This window comes from Mustela lutreola, chromosome 13 (assembly GCF_030435805.1).
Source record: "Mustela lutreola isolate mMusLut2 chromosome 13, mMusLut2.pri, whole genome shotgun sequence".
NCBI classification, from domain to species: domain Eukaryota; kingdom Metazoa; phylum Chordata; class Mammalia; order Carnivora; family Mustelidae; genus Mustela; species Mustela lutreola.
In genome coordinates, this window is record NC_081302.1 from 85,314,164 (window position 1) to 85,331,346 (window position 17,183).

The 17,183-nt window shown below is 38.6% G+C and overlaps 1 protein-coding gene and 1 non-coding gene across 5 annotated transcripts in view; both read right to left on the reverse strand.

Moving 5' to 3' along the window:
- Positions 1-10,428, reverse strand: part of IFT88 (intraflagellar transport 88) — a 154,540-nt gene extending 144,112 nt beyond the window's left edge. For 3 of the 4 annotated variants that reach the window (XM_059144860.1, XM_059144859.1, XM_059144857.1), the window contains exons 1-3: positions 10,272-10,428; positions 5,020-5,125; positions 1,285-1,347 (exon numbers count right to left, since the gene is read on the reverse strand). In XM_059144860.1, the coding sequence (XP_059000843.1) occupies positions 1,285-1,347; positions 5,020-5,109 (153 nt within the window). In that variant the 5' untranslated portion in view covers positions 5,110-5,125; positions 10,272-10,428. The remainder of the gene's footprint in view (positions 1-1,284; positions 1,348-5,019; positions 5,126-10,271) is intronic. The other variant, XM_059144858.1, reaches the window with a different exon arrangement.
- A 6,444-nt stretch (positions 10,429-16,872) lies between these two features.
- On the reverse strand, positions 16,873-16,979 carry LOC131814173 (U6 spliceosomal RNA). The gene has a single exon (XR_009347174.1). It is a non-coding gene; the product is annotated as a U6 spliceosomal RNA (small nuclear RNA).
- Positions 16,980-17,183: the final 204 nt, after the last annotated feature.

The window sequence follows — 17,183 nt, forward strand, 5'->3', positions numbered from 1 at the left end:
CCAATTAATCTTCAAAAAAGCAGGAAAATATCTATTGGAAAAAAGACAGCCTCTTCAATAAGCAGTGCTGGGAAAACTGGACAGCCACATGCAAAAGAATGAAAATGGACCATTCTCTTTTACCATAAACAAAAACTCAAAATGGATTAAAATCCTAAATGTGAGATCTGAAACCATAGAAATCCTTGAAAAAAGCACAAGCAGTAATTTCTCTGGTATTGGCCATTGCAACTTTTTTCTAAATAGGTCTCCTGAGGCAAGGGAAATTAAAGCAAAAATAAACTACTGGGACTATATCAAAATAAAAGGCATTCTGCATAGCAAAGGAAGCAATCTAAAAAAATAAAGGCAAACTATGGAAGGGGAGAAGATATTTGTAAATGACATATCCAATAAAGTTACTATCCAAAATACATAAATAACTTATAAAACTCAAGTGATCATCATCACTTACCACCTGGGAAATTCAAATCAAAACTACAGTGAGCTACCACCTCACACCTGTTAGAGTGGCTAAAATCAACAACATAAGAAACAACAGGTATTGGCGAGGATGTGGAGAAAAACATCCTTGCATTGTTAGTGGGAATACAAACTGGTACAACCACTGTAGATAACAGTATGGAGGTATGTCAAAAAGTTAGTAATAGAACTACTCTATGATCCAGCAATTGCACTACTGAGTATTTACCCAAAGAAAATAAAAACATTAATTCAAAGGGATTCGTTCACCCCTATGTTTAAAATAGCATCATTTACAACAGCCAAATTATGGAAGCAGCCTAAGTGTCCAATGATTGATGAATGGATAAGGAGATGGTATATATATAAAATGGAAAATTATTCATCCATATAAAGGAATGAAATCTTGCCATTTGCAAGGAAATGGAAGGAGCTAGGGAGCATAATGCTAAGGAGAATAAGACAGAGAAAGACAAATGTCATTTGATTTCATTCACATGTGGAATTTATGAAACAAAACAAACGAGCAAAGGGGAAAAAAAGACAAATCAAGAAACAGATTCTTAGCAATAGAGAATAAACTGATGGTTATGGGGGGGAAGGGTGTGTGAGATAGGTGACGAGGATTAAGGGAGGCACTTGATGTGATAAGCACGAGGTGATATATGTAACTGTTTATTCACTGTATGCTACACCTGAAACGAATATAACACTATTAACAACTGGAATTTTAAAATAAAATAAAATAAAAAGTGGCTAAGATGGCAACTTTTATGTTATGTGTTTTTTTTATCACAACAACAACAAAAAAATTTCACTTACTGGAGGTCTTCTGCCATGACTAGTTCTCACTGCTTGCTGAAAAGCTGTGTCATTCTCTAATTCCTAAAACGAATAAGCAAATTCAACAATTTAACAACATGAAGTGAGAATTAAGGAAAATAAGTTTAATGTCTTTTGTTTGGTATTCATGATCCTCTGTAATTCATCTCACTCCATCTGTTGGTACCCAGATAGCAGCTCAAGGACTCTTATCCTCAAAGCTCCCCCCTCAAGCTTCCCTAATATCAAGGCTCCTTCCCTGTCTAGGAAGAGGAATACTGGTAATGTCAGTCAACTGTTAGGGTATCTTATCTTATTGGCCACGATTTAAATTTGTGGTATCATTATGCTTGGATAAAATATCAAGTACACAAGGATATGGCCTTTATTCTTCTTTCTTCCAAAGAGCTAGAGCAGTAAGAGCAGAGAACCATCTCTTTCTCTCCCTCTCTCTGTCCTCTCTCCCTCCTTTCACTTCTTCCATATTCGGGGACCATGGTTACTAGCCCCATCCTGAAAAAGCCTTAGGACATTTCATTTTGCTGAAGTAAATTCTGGAATTCAGACTGGAGCTGAGCAAACAGAAGGCTCCACAGGGTCCAACCTTTGTCTCCCATTTGGAGACAAAGCCTCAGTTGAAATAAAATGTTATTATGCTTTGCTGATTCCTGCATGTACTCATATTCTTCATCAGGAAAGGTGAGGAAAGTAGTATTGATCAAGATCAAGATACAAATGTTTTAAACTCTCTCAAAAGCACCCAGTTTTGCCAACCACCAACCTTCTAACCAGCCTTTATTTCCTACTCCTTCACCAACACAAACTCTGGCTCTAACTCTTCATACAGATGTTATAGGCAACTGTCAGACTTGCCTCTGATTTATTTCAGTCTACTTCCCAAAGAATGTACTTCTGATTGTTAAAAAAAAAAAAAAATTTTTAAAAGATAACTATCAGTTAACTTTTAAAACCTCTGCAAAGTAAAATGTTTATATAACTAGGATGTTAATAAAATGCACTTTATTTTTTCTATTTTTAAAATTTTTCTTTTTTTCAGTGTTAGAGAATAAGATGCACTTTAAATGTGATTTTATTATGTCCAAGCATTAATTTTTACCTTAAATAATCTTGATAACCTCCATATCAACTACAGAAAATTAGTAAGCACACAATTTTCAGTTACTCATGGAAACGAGGCAATTTTCATATGAAGTATAAAGCAAAAGGCAACCTTCAGCACAATTATTTATACTACTTTGGCAGATGCCTTACGAAAAGGAAGCTTCCAATATTCCTAAACGATAAGTAAAATTTTATTAATGAACTTGGTGAACTTTAACTAAACGACAAACTAAAAAACTGTCAACAAACTCTCAACTTACAAATACCAAACTAACACAACTTTTGTAATTTTTGTTTGCGATTTTATTAGTAATTTGCATAATCTTCAACATCTTAGAAACTGTTTCAATTTATTTACATATGGAGCTTGTTATTATTCCAATTAATTAAGATATACAAAAACTGTAAGTAAACCAAACGTCATTTTTATTTTACTATTTAATTAATTTTTGTGTCTGGCATTCTGAATATTCTCTTTGAATTAAACAATGAAACCACACTGTGATGACCTGAGAAGTTAGGAAGTTTCTCTGGTGCTTTAGAGGTGGTCATATTCATGATCTATTAATTCCACTTCTGGGACTCTAGCCAAGGAAATGTTCGCTCAAAATATAGAAAATCATTTATGCATAAAATTGTTCACTGCATAATTATTTAGAACAGTAGAAAACTGGAAATAAATATCCTGTGATCTGAAAATAGTTCTAATCATCTATACATATTTAGTAAAATACAGCAATTAAAATTATACAGTTGACCTTGAACAACACAGGTATGAACTGCATGGGTCTAATTATACGTGGATTTTTCCCCCAATAAACACATTGGGAAATTTTTGGAGACTTGTGACAATTTGAAAAAACTTGCAAGCCATCCAGCCTAAAAGTATTGAAAAAATTAAGAAAAAGATATTATTGTAAGGATACAGTATATGATATATAAAACATACAAAATATGTGTTAATTGATGATGTTATCAGTAAGGCCTCTGGTCAACAGTGGGCTATTAGTAGTTATGTTTTGGGGGTGTCAAAAGTTGTATGTAGATTTTTGATTGCATGGGGGGGAATAAGGTAAATCAGTGTCCCTAAACTCCATGTTGTTAAAGGGTCAACTGTATTTAAATTCTTAGCATCATGAGTTACTGTTTATGATGTAGTTGAATGTATGAAAGCAAAAAGAAAAGTAAATGCTAGTTCAATTCCAAAGATGCTAAAGGAAAACTGTACATGTATGCATGAAGGAAGGACAACGCAAGAAAATATTAACAGTAGTTATTTTGGAGTGATGGGATTATGGATAATTTTGTTTTCAACACTGAGCATGTACATTTCTTTATACATACAAATTTTAAAACTGGGGAAAAGGGGAAGGGCTCAGTTATTTTCAAAATCTATGCAAACTTAGTAAAACACCTATGTTTTAGTGTAAGTTTTTAAAAAGGAGTCCACATAATCATATCTACGTATCTACATTATACACAAGGAGGGAAACACCTGTGTATATTAAAAGACTGAATACAGCAAAATGTCAAGTGATTAATTACATCAATCTATAATTAATTTGGGTGATAGGATTTATATTGTTTCATTTCTCTCCAAACTTTCAAGTTTTTCAAATTATCTACAAATGATTATATGTCTTAGATTTTTATTTCATATAGTTAAATGAATGGTTTCTATTTTCTTTCCTTGTTTTCTTTCCAGATCTCACATTCACAGACTACTTTTTCTCCAGAGGAAAAAACAATTAAAAAGTTACTAAAGCAATTTAAAAAAACTCTAGAATAAGATTTCCTAAATTCATATAAAGTCCTATAAATGCTAGTATTTGATTATTATATACTAGCAAAAAAATTAACAACCATATCCCTCACCCTTACTTTATTCACACGCTAATTCAAGGTAACTTTATAAAAAAGTTTTCTTCTGTTTTACAGTTTGGAAACTCTAACTCTCATAATGATATAAAGTAAAATACTCAAATATTTTTTAAAAATTCAAGTATTTGTCTTAACAATTTCATCTTTTTTTAAAGTTTAAGTGGATATAGATGGATATAAATGGATAATTAATGATACCATTTTATCCAAAATATACAGATACACATAAATTTACATAAGGAAATGTTTGGTCAGATATGCATATGCTAGTTAATATTTACTTCTGGATGGTTAACATTCCTTTAATTTTAATTTTTCTGTACACTTATTTCTATTTCCTAAGTTTTCTATAAAATAATCATAATTTAATTAAAAGAAAAAATCACTATATGACATTTCACACTTACAGCATTAAAAAAAACTGGTTTCAGATGCCTCAAGCGACTTAGATCTTTTTACTTACACATTGAGATAGCTAGTGCTGGAAAACGCAAGTATATAATTAATCCTAATTTGTTTATATAGCCTTTCTCATGATTTTCCCTTTTGCTGAAATTAGTACTATTAGTAGAAGTTAGTACAGACTTCAGTAACAGCACTTTTCTAGGCTTTTAACCAGTTTATTTAATCTAAAGCAAAATAAAGCAGAACACTCAAACCCGAAGTTTTCATGAACCGGCTGGTTAACAAAGACAAACATAAAATATTCAGGTTTTTTTTTTTTTTTTTTACCTCAGTATCATAGGTTGGATTGTAGTCATTATAACCAGAATAAAGATCATCTTCATCTGTCTCTGGGGCCAGGTGTACATTTTGCATCATTTGTACCTATGAAAAACTGGTAGTATAAATATGTTCTTGTTATATGAAATCTTAATTGAAACAAAATATAACTACTTAACAACATCCTGGTCAAATTTACTGCTACATATTTTTATGACAAAATTTTTTTCATATCAAATTCTGAAAACCAGGTGTCAAAACATTCATTCATTGCTCTCATTTCAAATTTATCCCACACTTTTTACATTAAAAAGACAGTGACAAGCGTGAGAGAAGTACAGTTGGTTGCCCTTATTTTCAAAGAGCTTAGTATCAAATGCAGAAGAAGGTATGTTAATTACAAAGCAATGCAGAGACCACTATACACCCACCATAATGGTTAAATTTAAAAAACCAAAAACACAAAAGGTCAGCAGAGATGGAGTAATCTAAATAGTCATACATTGTTATCAGGGTGTACCATAGTACAAATTTGGGGGAAAAAAATCTGGCAGTTTCATAAAATTAACATTTATTTCTTATGACTCAGCAACTCCACTCCAAGTATTTACCTGAGAGAAATAAAAACATTGGTCTACAAAAATGCCAAAAACTAGAAATGGACCAGGTGCCTATCAACAGAATGGATAAGCCAATGTACCATATTTATGCAACCAAGTATTACTCAGCAATAAAAAAATAGTGCACTAATGACATATAATACGGAAGAATTATGTTGAGTGAAATAAGCCTCACAAAACTGTACCTTATGGGTTGTTTTGTTGATTTAAAATTCTAGGACAGGCAAAACTATTGTGGAAAACAATCAGAAGAGTGGTTGATTTTTAGGCATTGAGATTAGAGACTGAATGAAAAAGTGCATGATTATATAATTTTCTAGGGTGACAAATATTCTATATCCTGACGGGTTTGGGTTATACTGGTATAGATACTTGTAAAAACTCAACAGATGCATACTTGAAATTTTTCTTTTCATTGTACAGTTTTTCTTGAAAGAAAAAAACTGTAAATAAATATCAAACTATAATATGCCTACCTAAGTATTTAAGGGAAAGCTTAAGATCTATAATTTAGTTTGATGTGCATAAAAAAGATGCCCCATAAAAAGGGGCGCCTGGGTGGCTCAGTCATTAACTGTCTGCCTTCGGCTCAGGTCATGATCCTAGGATTCTGGGATCAAGCCTCATACTGGGCTCCCTGCTGGGAAGGAAGCCTGCTTCTACCATTTCCCCTGCTTGTGTTCCCTCTCTCACTGTCTCTCACTCTGTCAAACAAATAAAATCTTTAAAATTTTTTTAAAAAATAACATGGATAAATACATAGATCTGTGATAAAGCAAGTATAGAAAAATGTTAATTGTAGAATCTATGGAGCAGGTATGACATTCCCTGTAAAATTCTTTAAGCTTTACTATACATTTGAAAATTTCCGTAATAAAATGTTGAGGAAAAAATGCAAGACAGAATAAAACAGATGTCAGAGAAAAGTAACATAAAAAGTGTGTGTGGGGGGGTACCTGGGTGGCTAAGTGGGTTAAGCCTCTGCCTTCAGCTCAGGTCATGATCTCAGGGTCCTGGGATCTAGCCCTGCATCAGCTCTCTGCTCAGCAGGGAGCCTGCTTCCCCTCCTCTCTCTCTCTCTCTCTCTCTCACTCTCTCTCTGCCTGCTCTCTGCCTACTTGTGATCTCTGTACAATAAATAAATAAAATCTTTAAAAAGAAAAAGTGGGGGGAAAATATAATTACTGTATACATATACTCTAGTAAATGCTGCAATTACTAGAGAATTTGGGAAGAATTCTTGGATAAGTAATCATTCAAACTGAGAAATATTTTAGACAGTTTGGGGGAGGGGGCAGGACAGTTACCCAAGAAATGTAGTATTGAACTACTTTATCTTAAATTCCATATTTTCTTTACAGCTTGTACAATTTTAAGTGTGCCAGTAAATTCAGACAAAAATTTCAGCTTTATCTTATTGCTCAGGATAATGCCAAACCTATGTGGCTACTTGTAACCTTTAAAAAAAAGTTATGTGAAATATAAAATTATTAATTTTTTGTATAATTCACATACCACAAAATTTACTTTAAAGGTGTACAATTTGGTGGTTTTTAGTATATTCACAACGTTCTGCATTTACCACCACTATCTAATTCCAGAACACTCTCATCACTCCAAAAGAAATCTAGGACCCTTTTGGTAACTACTCTGTTTAGTAACTACTCGCCATTCCTCCCTCCACTCAGCCTATGGCACTAATCTACTTTGTCTCTATGGATTTGCCAATTCTGGATATTTCATATGGAATCATCTTTTATGCCTGGCTTCTTTCACTTAGTATAATGTTTTCAAGGTGTGTCTATGCTGTAGCATACACCAGTACTTCATTCCTTTTTGTGGTTGAGTAATATTTTATCTATTTATTAGTTAACGACATTTGCATTGTTTCCCTTTAAAGTTATTATGAATAATACTGCTATGAACATTTGTGTGAGTTTAGTGTGGACATAAATTTTCAATTCTATTGAGTGTATACCTAGGAATGGCATTGTTGGGTCATGTGGCAACTCTACGTTTAATTCTTGGAGAAGCTGCTGGACTCCAAAGGGGCTGCACATTTTACATTCCACCAGCAATGTACAAAGGTTCCAATTTCTCCATGTCCTAGCCAACACTTGTTATTGCTGCTTTTTGATTATTTCCATTCTAATGGGTATATAATGGTATCTTTGTGGTTTTGATTTGCACTTCCTTGGAGACAAATGATGTTTTGCATCTTTTCATACACTTATTGACCATATCTCTTTGGATAAACTTTGCTCAGATGCTTTGCCCATTTTAAAAAATTGAGTTATTTGTCTTATCTGATTTACAAAAATTTTTTATATATTCTGGATACTAGACCTTATCAGATCGATTTGCAAATATTTTTATCCCATTGTATGTGCTGTCCTTTCATTTTCTTGATAGTACCCTTTGAAGTGTCCTTTGAATTTTGATCATGTATAGCTTCTCCATTTTTTCCTTGGTTGCTTATGCTTTTGGTGTTGCATCTAAAACAAACAAACAAACAACAACAACAACAAAAAAACCACTGCCTAATCCCAGATCAAGAAGATTTACATCTGTTTTATTTTAAGAGCTTTATGGCCTTTAGCTCTTATACTTAGGTCTTTTGAGTTAACCTTTTTTTGAGATGAAAACTATGAGAGAAAACGGCAGATAGAAATGCTCATTCCAAACACCATCAAAAGTACTAAAAGTAGAAAGAATACAAACTCCCAGTAATAAAATAGGTAAGTCATGAGAATGTACATTATAGTATAGAGACCATAATATGGTAATAACTTTGGTGACGGATGGTAACCACATTTATTGTGGTGATCATTCTGTGATGTATATAAATTTCAAAACACTATGTTGCACAGCTGAAATGTGTATGTCAATTATACTTCAAGAAATAAAAATTTGAAAAATAAAAGTCATTGGTATAAGAGAAAATATTTTAACTTAGCAGCTTTAGCTCAGAAAATATTAAACCAGTGGTTCTCAAAGTTTAGCATGCATGGAAATCTAAGGGCCTGTTAAAATACAGATTGTTACTCCCTCACCAGCAGAGTTTATGATTCATTAAGTCCTGGGTGGGAGTCATCACCATCCCCTCTATTCCTTACAGTGTGCATTTCTGATACAAGTTCCCAAGTGGTGTTGATGATGCTGATATGAGAACCACACCCTGAGAACTTTCTGATTATGAGAGCCATTTCGGTCAGTTCAACTTACTTGCATATCGTGAAAAAAGCAACTTTTAGAACTAGAGAAATACCCTTCTCGCTGGGTTGCAACCCCAATGTAATTAGCTTACATCTGGGCCTTCTGCACAGACATCTGTTGAGCAATTTAATCTTAGAAATGTGGAAAGTGAGGCCAGGAAAGGTGAAGTACAGGTGGCAGAGCAAATACTACAACTTCAGTTCTCTGGATTCCCTAAGGGTTCAAAAGTAGTTCTCACAAATCAACCCATTAGCGTTGAAGCAATCTGGGGATAACACTACTTCAACATAAATTAAATGTCAGTAACAACTTTTTTAAAAATGCAAAAGTTTATTTTCTTTTTTAAGATTTTATTTATTTATTTGACAGAGAACGATCACAAGTAGGCAGAGAGGCAAGCAGAGAGAGAGAGAGAGAGAGGAGGAGGAGGAAGCAGGCTCCCTGCCCAGCAGAGAGCCCGATGCGGGGCTCGATCCCAGGACTCTGGGATCATGACCCGAGCTGAAGGCAGAGACTTTAACTCACTGAGCCACCCAGGTGCCCCAGTCTGTCTGTTTTTGAATGACACACTCCCACTAGTCAGTGGGATAGTTGGATAGTCTACCACCAAGATGTCTATTGTAGTTCCTCAAAAGGTCACAAGCAGAAAATCCACTTGGTAAAAGGAAAAGTGGGATTTTAGCCCTAGAAAGAATCTTGGAAAAACAATACTTCAAGTCTTTGGAAATTTGTTTCATCCTTGTGAGGCTAAGTACAGACTTATGCCTTCTTTTGTGTCCTCTCCTATTTCACGTATTAAACATTTTATAAAAAATTTCAAATAGTCTGGGGCGCCTGGGTGGCTCAGATCATGGTCTCAGGGTCCTAGGATTGAGCCCCACATCAGGCTTTCTGCTCAGCAGGGAGCCTGCTTCCCGCCCCTCCCTCTCTGCCTGCGGCTTGCCTACTTGTGATCTCTATATATACAATAAATAAAATCTTTTACAATTTTTTTCAAAGTTTTAAATAACACACAAAAATAAAGACGAATATTCAGTGTATCTCCTATAAAATTCCAGAGGTGGTAGAAAGGTCTAATCTGGGTTCGAATTTCCCGGTTGTAGGGTGACTGATTTGGTACCGCCGCCAGGTGCAGAGCAGCACCGCCCAAAGCTGCTTAGAGGAGTAACGCAAACTCGGGGAAGCAACGCCCGCGCTTGAGAGTGACAGACGTGGGGCCTGCAGGCCGCGTCCAGCCGCAGGCGGGAAGGAAGGAAGTGCCGCTGGCAGCCTGGGCCCCTCCGCAAATCAAACCCCCGCCCCGAGCGGCGCGCCAGGGACCCGCGCGGGGGCGTGCCGCCAGGTGCCCGGCCTCGGGCCCGCCACCCGCCGCGGGCCCGCCCGCGCCGGCCAGAGGCGCTCCTTGCCCCCGGGCCCTTCTCCTACCTCCCAGCGAGGGGGAGCAGAGCGACCGTGAGTCTAGCGGGGTACGACGCGTTTTTCTCGAGAAATCTACCAAGAGCACGCGTAGGCCAGAGCGCGGCGCCCAAGTCGTTGCCACGCGCGGAATCCAAGGAAGCGGCTCCCACAGTCCTCCGCGCCAGAGCGGGGGCGGGGGAGAAGCGGGAGAGGCGAGGCGAGGCGGGCGGGGTGGAGAGAAAGTGGGGGTGGGGCTGGAAAGGAGTGAGGCCGGGCGGGGGCGTGGCCGGCCCAGAGCTGGATGCGAGTGGAGGCCGGGGCGACCCGTGCATGGTGGGAGCAGGATGGGGGTACTCAGTGAGCGGATTCTATTTAGAGCGCGAAGGGGAAAAAACCAACAGTTTATAAATCTTGATGAAATCAGTCAGGATTACCCGGGGATGATACTAGTTTACTCTTAAGTATCTCTTGTAGCCATCACTCACTGCCCCCTTTGGTCACCCTGTGAAGTTGCTCCGCTGTGCCTGCTTCTTCCCTCCTTCCTCATGTCTAGGTGTTCCCACAGGCACCCTGTGTACACCTTATCCAAGCTCTTGTCGTATTTTCGTCTGGTGAGTGTCTTAAAGGGCAGGAACTGAAATTTTGTGTCCCAAGCACCTAGAACCAGGTTCATACTAAAAATAAATGCACAGGATGAATGAGAAATGCATAATTTCTGTTTAATGTTTAATATTAACGGTTAATGTTTAATATTAAGGTTTGCTTTAGATTTTGAAGGTTAATTGGAGTCAGGAAGGGAGGTCTAGACACCAGCAATTACTGAATTTCAAACATTAAGTACATGTTGGGAGACAGTTTTTTAAAATACGTTATATGTATGTCAATGTAATATTTTAATTATCATATTAACAAGGTTATCTTGAGGGGGAAAATGACACATAGTAAAGAGGGACAATTTTTTATGAATCTCTGGACTAATGTGGTTAATTTAATGAGTCAGCTGGACTAGCCCACAGTACCTACTTTTTTTGTCAAACACTACTACAGATGTTGCTGTGAGGATTTTCAAAGACGCAGATAACAATTAGAACAGTAGACTTTGAATACGGCTGATTACCTTCCATCATGTAGGTAGGCCTCATCCAATCAGTTAAAAGACTTATGGGAATAGACCAATGTCTCTGGAGGGAAAGAGTATTCTGCCTCCAGGCTGCCTTCAGACCCCAGCTGCCACATCAACCCTTCCCTAGGTCTCCAGCCTGCTATCCTGCCTTGCAGATTTTGGACTTGGAAGTCCCACAATTGCATGAGCCAATTCTTTAAAATAAATCTCATTAAATATATTATTTTGGTCCTCTTTCCATGGAGAACTCTGACCAATATAGGGAACAGCTTTGGATGATTGGCATAGCTGTCTCGCACCGTACAAAAGGCAGGTTTGTTGCTATCCAGTATGTAAAAGATAGCGTCTCCCTCTGAAGCAAAGCCTAGCCAGTTTGGCCTGCAGTTCATTATAAAAGATTAAAGTTTCCTAAGTTCAGGGTTCTTCAGCTGTGACACAAACCTGTTGCATGTGCAGCATCCACCTGGCCTACCATCATGGGACTTGGGGAGGTAAGGAGAACTGAAAGGAATATGAAGCTCAGGCTGCTTGCTGTGCTTTGAAGAACAAAGTCCTTTGGTTCAGGTACTTTCTGGCAGCATTTATGAAACTGTGTTAGATTGGAAAGAGGGTAAACTCACACAATTTTTGACAGTATCTAGCTATGATGTCGGGCTGAAAGCATATGTTTATTACATATTTGTTGAATTAGAGAGCACCGTACAGCTCTTCTCTCAAGTTCTTGCACTTCAATATATTAGACAATTTTTGTTATAATTTTAGGTCTTCAGGCCTAAATTTCTATGAATTTCTAGCTCTATAACTCTATAGAATTATCTACAGCTCTAAAATTCTATACATTTCTAGCTTTCTCAAAAAAAATAAAAATTACTGAGCCCGGGTGGCTCAGTGGGTTAAGCCTCTGTCTTTGGCTCAGGTCATGATCTTAGGGTCCTGGGATCAAGCCCCACATCAGGCTCTCTGCACGGCAGGGAGACTGCTTCCCCTTCTCTCTCTGCCTGATGCTCTGCTTACTTGTGATCTCTCTGTCTCTCTCCGTCAAATAAATAAAATCTTTAAAAAAAATTTACTGGAAACAAATTTAAGTTCCTTTATACTTGATTGCTCTTTAAGCATGGTATGACCTAACCAGAGAGGGGTCAATCATCTCCTTCACTTAAAATATTGTTATGTAGCTATCACTTACTGAACATACACTCATATTGCTGGACAAAATGTTGGGGTCACAAAGCTTGTATTTCTCAAAAACTCCACAGAAAGCAGAGGTTTTTATTTTTTGTTGTTGTAGACTATACCTTAGTGCCTAGGGAAGTGCCTGAAAATAGTTGACTCTCAACTATTTATTGAATAAATTGGCAGGGCTTGTAATTAATTACATATAGAGGCAGGGGTGAATGAGAAGCAGAAAGCATGAATCTTACATTTAGTGCAAACAATGGGGGAAATGATCTAGCACTACTAATTAATATGGAGATTTGAGAGAAAAGAAGTTTTACATTTTGAATATGAACATGTTGAGTTTCAGATGTCTTTAAGATGTGCAAATAGAGATGTTTGAGTAGGCAACCATATATAAAGATGTAAAGCTCAGAGAAGAGATTCCATCTGGAGATATACATTTGGAATTCACAGTCTCTCAAAAATTGATGGAGTTGGAGCCTGGGAGTGCATGAGGTTGTTATTGGAGAGGAAGGTGTGGAGGTCTGAGAAAAGAGAGCTTAGAACTTGGCCTCAGAAATTCATAATTTAAAGATTTTGATCAACAATAGCCAAACTATGGAAAGAGCAGAAATGTCCATTGGCTGATAAACAGATCAAGAAGATGGGGTATATATACATAATGGAATATTACTCAGCCATCAGAAAGAATGAAGTTTTGACATTTGCAACAACATAGATGGAGCTAGAGTGTATTATGCTAAGCAAAATAAGTCAGAGAAAGACAAATACCATATGATTTCACTCATATTTAGAATTTTTAAGATTTTATTTATTTATTTGACAGAGAGAGAGGTCACAAGTAGGCAGGCAGAGAGAGAGGGGGAAGCAGGCTCCCTGCAGAACAGGGGGAGCCTGATGTGGGGCCTGATCCCAGGACCCTGAAATCATGACCTGAGCCGAAGGCAGAGGCTTAACCCAGTGAGCCACCCAGGGGCCCCTCTCATATGTAGAATTTAAGAAACAAAACAGATGAACGAACAGGAAGCGGGGAAATAAAAGAAAAAGAAAAAAAAACACAAGAGACTCTTAACAATAGAGAAGGGTTGAGGGGGGGACGTGGGTGGGGGTGGGATAAATGGGTGATGAGTATTAAGGAGGGCACTTGTACGATGAGGACTCTCATGGTCCCATTTTGTCCACTGATCTTCACTAAGTACAGACATAAAAAAAGGCAATGGTCGTGCTCGCTTTGGCAGCACATATACTAAAAAAAAAGGCAATGGTAGGATTCATCCAGGGTTAGAATTTGTTAGGCAATTGCAAAGAAAGGGCAGAGGGGAAAAATGAGTTTTAACAGTAGACATAAAATTTAATATAATTAAAGGGGAACTGAACTAAAGGGAGCTAATGAATAGGAGGAAAGTAGAGTAGTGAGGTTAGAAGTGCTGATGAGGTTGGAGGAACAATTGCAGTAGGGTTACTTCAACAGATTGGAGAGTAGGCTTTCTGAATGAGTGATGATGGAAGTAGTGCAGTTTTGAAATGGTAACAAGGTCCAGGATTTGATGATAGGTGTGATCGGGAGGAAGCCATTTGGGATTCAGAGTCCAGAGTTGAGGTCACTGGAATAAAGTATACTGAGTCAGGTGGAGAGGGGAAGCAAGGAGAAAGTCAGAAGAGGTTGAATAAAGGTTTACCAGATGGCTTGAGATTCACAGCCACAGAAGGGTTGCAAGAGGGTGAGGAATTGGTGCTCTGGAAGTCATATGGGGAAGCCAAGGAGAACCTCCTAACCCTGCTTCCTGACGCTGGGATCCCTGAGCAATGAGAGAGTAACCTAAGAGGGCTTCATGGGAAGCATTGTCCTTGGAGGACAGCCAGTTTTCCCCATAAAAAAGCAGAGATATGAGAGAATACTGGGAAAAGAGTTTGAAGATGTGGGGATACCACCAACACTGGACAAAATTTCCGGTGGACGTGGGGAAGTATTGGGCCAGGTTGTGGCTGCTGACACGAATCACTTGCTCTCTGGGACAACAGGGACAACAGGGATGTGGCAGGGAATGGCTTTAGTCTGGACGCTCTCTGGGAGGGGATGGGCACTATGTTAGGTAGTCCTAACAGAATTGTGCTGAAACTGGAAGAGACGTAGAGTGTTCCCTTTCTTCGTGGCCAGCTGTTGATGGGAGTGGCAGGTCATCAGCAGTGGCGGGCACCCAGGAACAAGTGGGCACCAGCCTCGTGGACATTTATTCAGTGGAAGGTGGTTGAGGATGGATATGTTCAGTCTGGTTTTTGGCATTGACTTGATGCTCTTGCAATACTGCTAAAGGTCTCTGTTGTCTGTCAGTTATCAGTTATTCTGTCTACCCTGCTACATTTCTCTCCAGTCATTCCTCTTCTCTCCATCTCCCTAATACCTAGGGCTTCTGGACAACCATCCTTTCTGGTCTGTCTGGTTACCATAACTTCCTAATTTTTCTCACTGCTTCCTCTTTACTCTTCTATATTGCTCTTGTTCAATTTATTGTCACACCGTAGCCAAAGTGGTCATCCTTAGGTGAAAAGCTGATCACAGTATTCCCTGTTTAGAACCTACTGGTGCCCTCTCTCCCCACTCTGCCTTGACTTCTGGACAAAGTCTAAACTCATAACATGACTTATAAGGCCCTTCACAGTCCCTTCACAGGATTCTTGGCTGCAGCCAAGAAAAACCAATTCATTCTAGCTTAAGCAGAAAAGGAATTTTTTAGGAAGATATCAGGTAACTTACAGAATTGTTAGAGAGGCTAAGGAATAAGGCTTGGAAAAACAAAAGAAACCCAGGAAGGTAAGGCACAGACAAAATCAGATCAGAGGAACAAGCTGCCTGACTTATAAGAGAGCAACCCCTTAAGTTTGCTCAAGACTGAGGGAGTTCCCAGGATGTGGGTTTTTCAGTTACAAAATCAGGAAAATCCTGGGCAAACCAGGGCAAGTAGGTCACCTTACTTAGTCTATTGCTGTAGTCATCTGTCATCTTTTTTTGTTGTTGTTTTTTTAGAGATTTTATTTATTTGAGAGAGGGACAGTGAGCAAGAGAGAGAGCACAAGCCAGGGAGGAGAGGCAGAGGGAGAAGCAGAACCCCCTGCTGAGCAGGGAGCCTGATGTGGGGCTTCATACCAGGTCCCTGGGATCATGACCTGAGCCAAAGGCAGATGCTTAACCAACTGAGCCACCCAGGTGCCCTGGCATCTGTCATCTTGATACCTTAATACTTGCCCTCCACTTGATTCCTGCCATCTTGTCATTGGACACTTGATGTCACATAGCTATATTCTGTTGTTATTGGCACGTTTTGCCTTACCACTGGACATTGGATTCTAGGCACCGTGAACCATTTCTAACCATCCTGCCCTTCATTTTCCTCCATCCGTAATCAGAGTCCCCAATGGGAACATGAGCTAACTGGCTTTAGGTCAGTATATCTTGTTCTGAGAGCTCAGAGACAGGGTATCTGCTCCCTCTGAGCTTGCTTCCTTCTGATTTTGGGATTTTCCTAAAATGGGAAGGGTGTTTAGATCTTAGACAGCCAGAAGTGACTAATGTCCATGACATCTCCTTTTTTTTTTTTTTTTTTTTTTGCCCTCCTGACTTGCATATTATGCCCCAGGCTATACTTCATTTCTTTCAAGACACTGGAAAGTATCATGATCTCTCTCACCTCTAGGCCTTTACACAGCTGTTTTGTTTTTTTCTCTTTCTTTTTCTTTTTTTTTTAAATATTTTATTTATTTATCTGAGAGAGAGAAAGAGAGACAGAGCATGAGCAAGGGTAAGGGCAGAGGAAGAGGGAGTAGCAGGGTCCTCACTGAGCAGGGAGCCAAACATGGGGCTTGATCCCAAGCTCCTGAGTTCATGACTTGAGCTGAAGGCAGATGTTTAACTGACTGAGCCACCCAAGCACCCGTTTTTGTTTTGTTTTGTTTTCTAAAATGGACTTTCTACAGTCCTCTTAACCCGAGCCACCCTTTTCTCCAGGATGCCTTTTCTAATCCTGGTGTATTAGTTTGGTAGGGCTGCCAAAACAAAATACCCCAGCCCAAGTGGTTCAAACAACAGAAATTTATTTTCTCAGAGTTCTGGATGTTGGAAGCCCATGATCAAGGCATCAGCAGGGTTTGTTTCTGCTGGGTCTCTCTCCTTCGTTTGCAGCAGTGCCTCCTTGCTGCTGCTTCCTATGGTTGTCCCTCTGCACATGGCACCCCTGTGTGTCTTAATACGTTCTTGTAAGGACACCAGTCAGATTAGACTAAGACCCATCTTAATGCACTCGTTTTAATCTAATAACCCCCCCTTTTAAAAAAAATATGGATCGATTCATGAATTTGCATGTCAACCTTGGGCAGGGGCCATGCTAATCTTCTCTGTATCATTCCGATTTTAGTATATGTGTTGCTGAAGTGAGCACTAACCAAATACTGTCACATTCTGAGATACTAGGGGTCAGGGCTTCGACTTAGGAATTTGCAGGGGACACAGTTCAGACCCTAACAGCTGGTTAAGGTTAGGCCCTGTGTATGCCTGTATGTTGATTTTCCACTATGAGTGCACATAACACAGTTTTATAGTTTACTACCTATGTGTAAAAGTTTGCCCAAGTCAACCTCATACA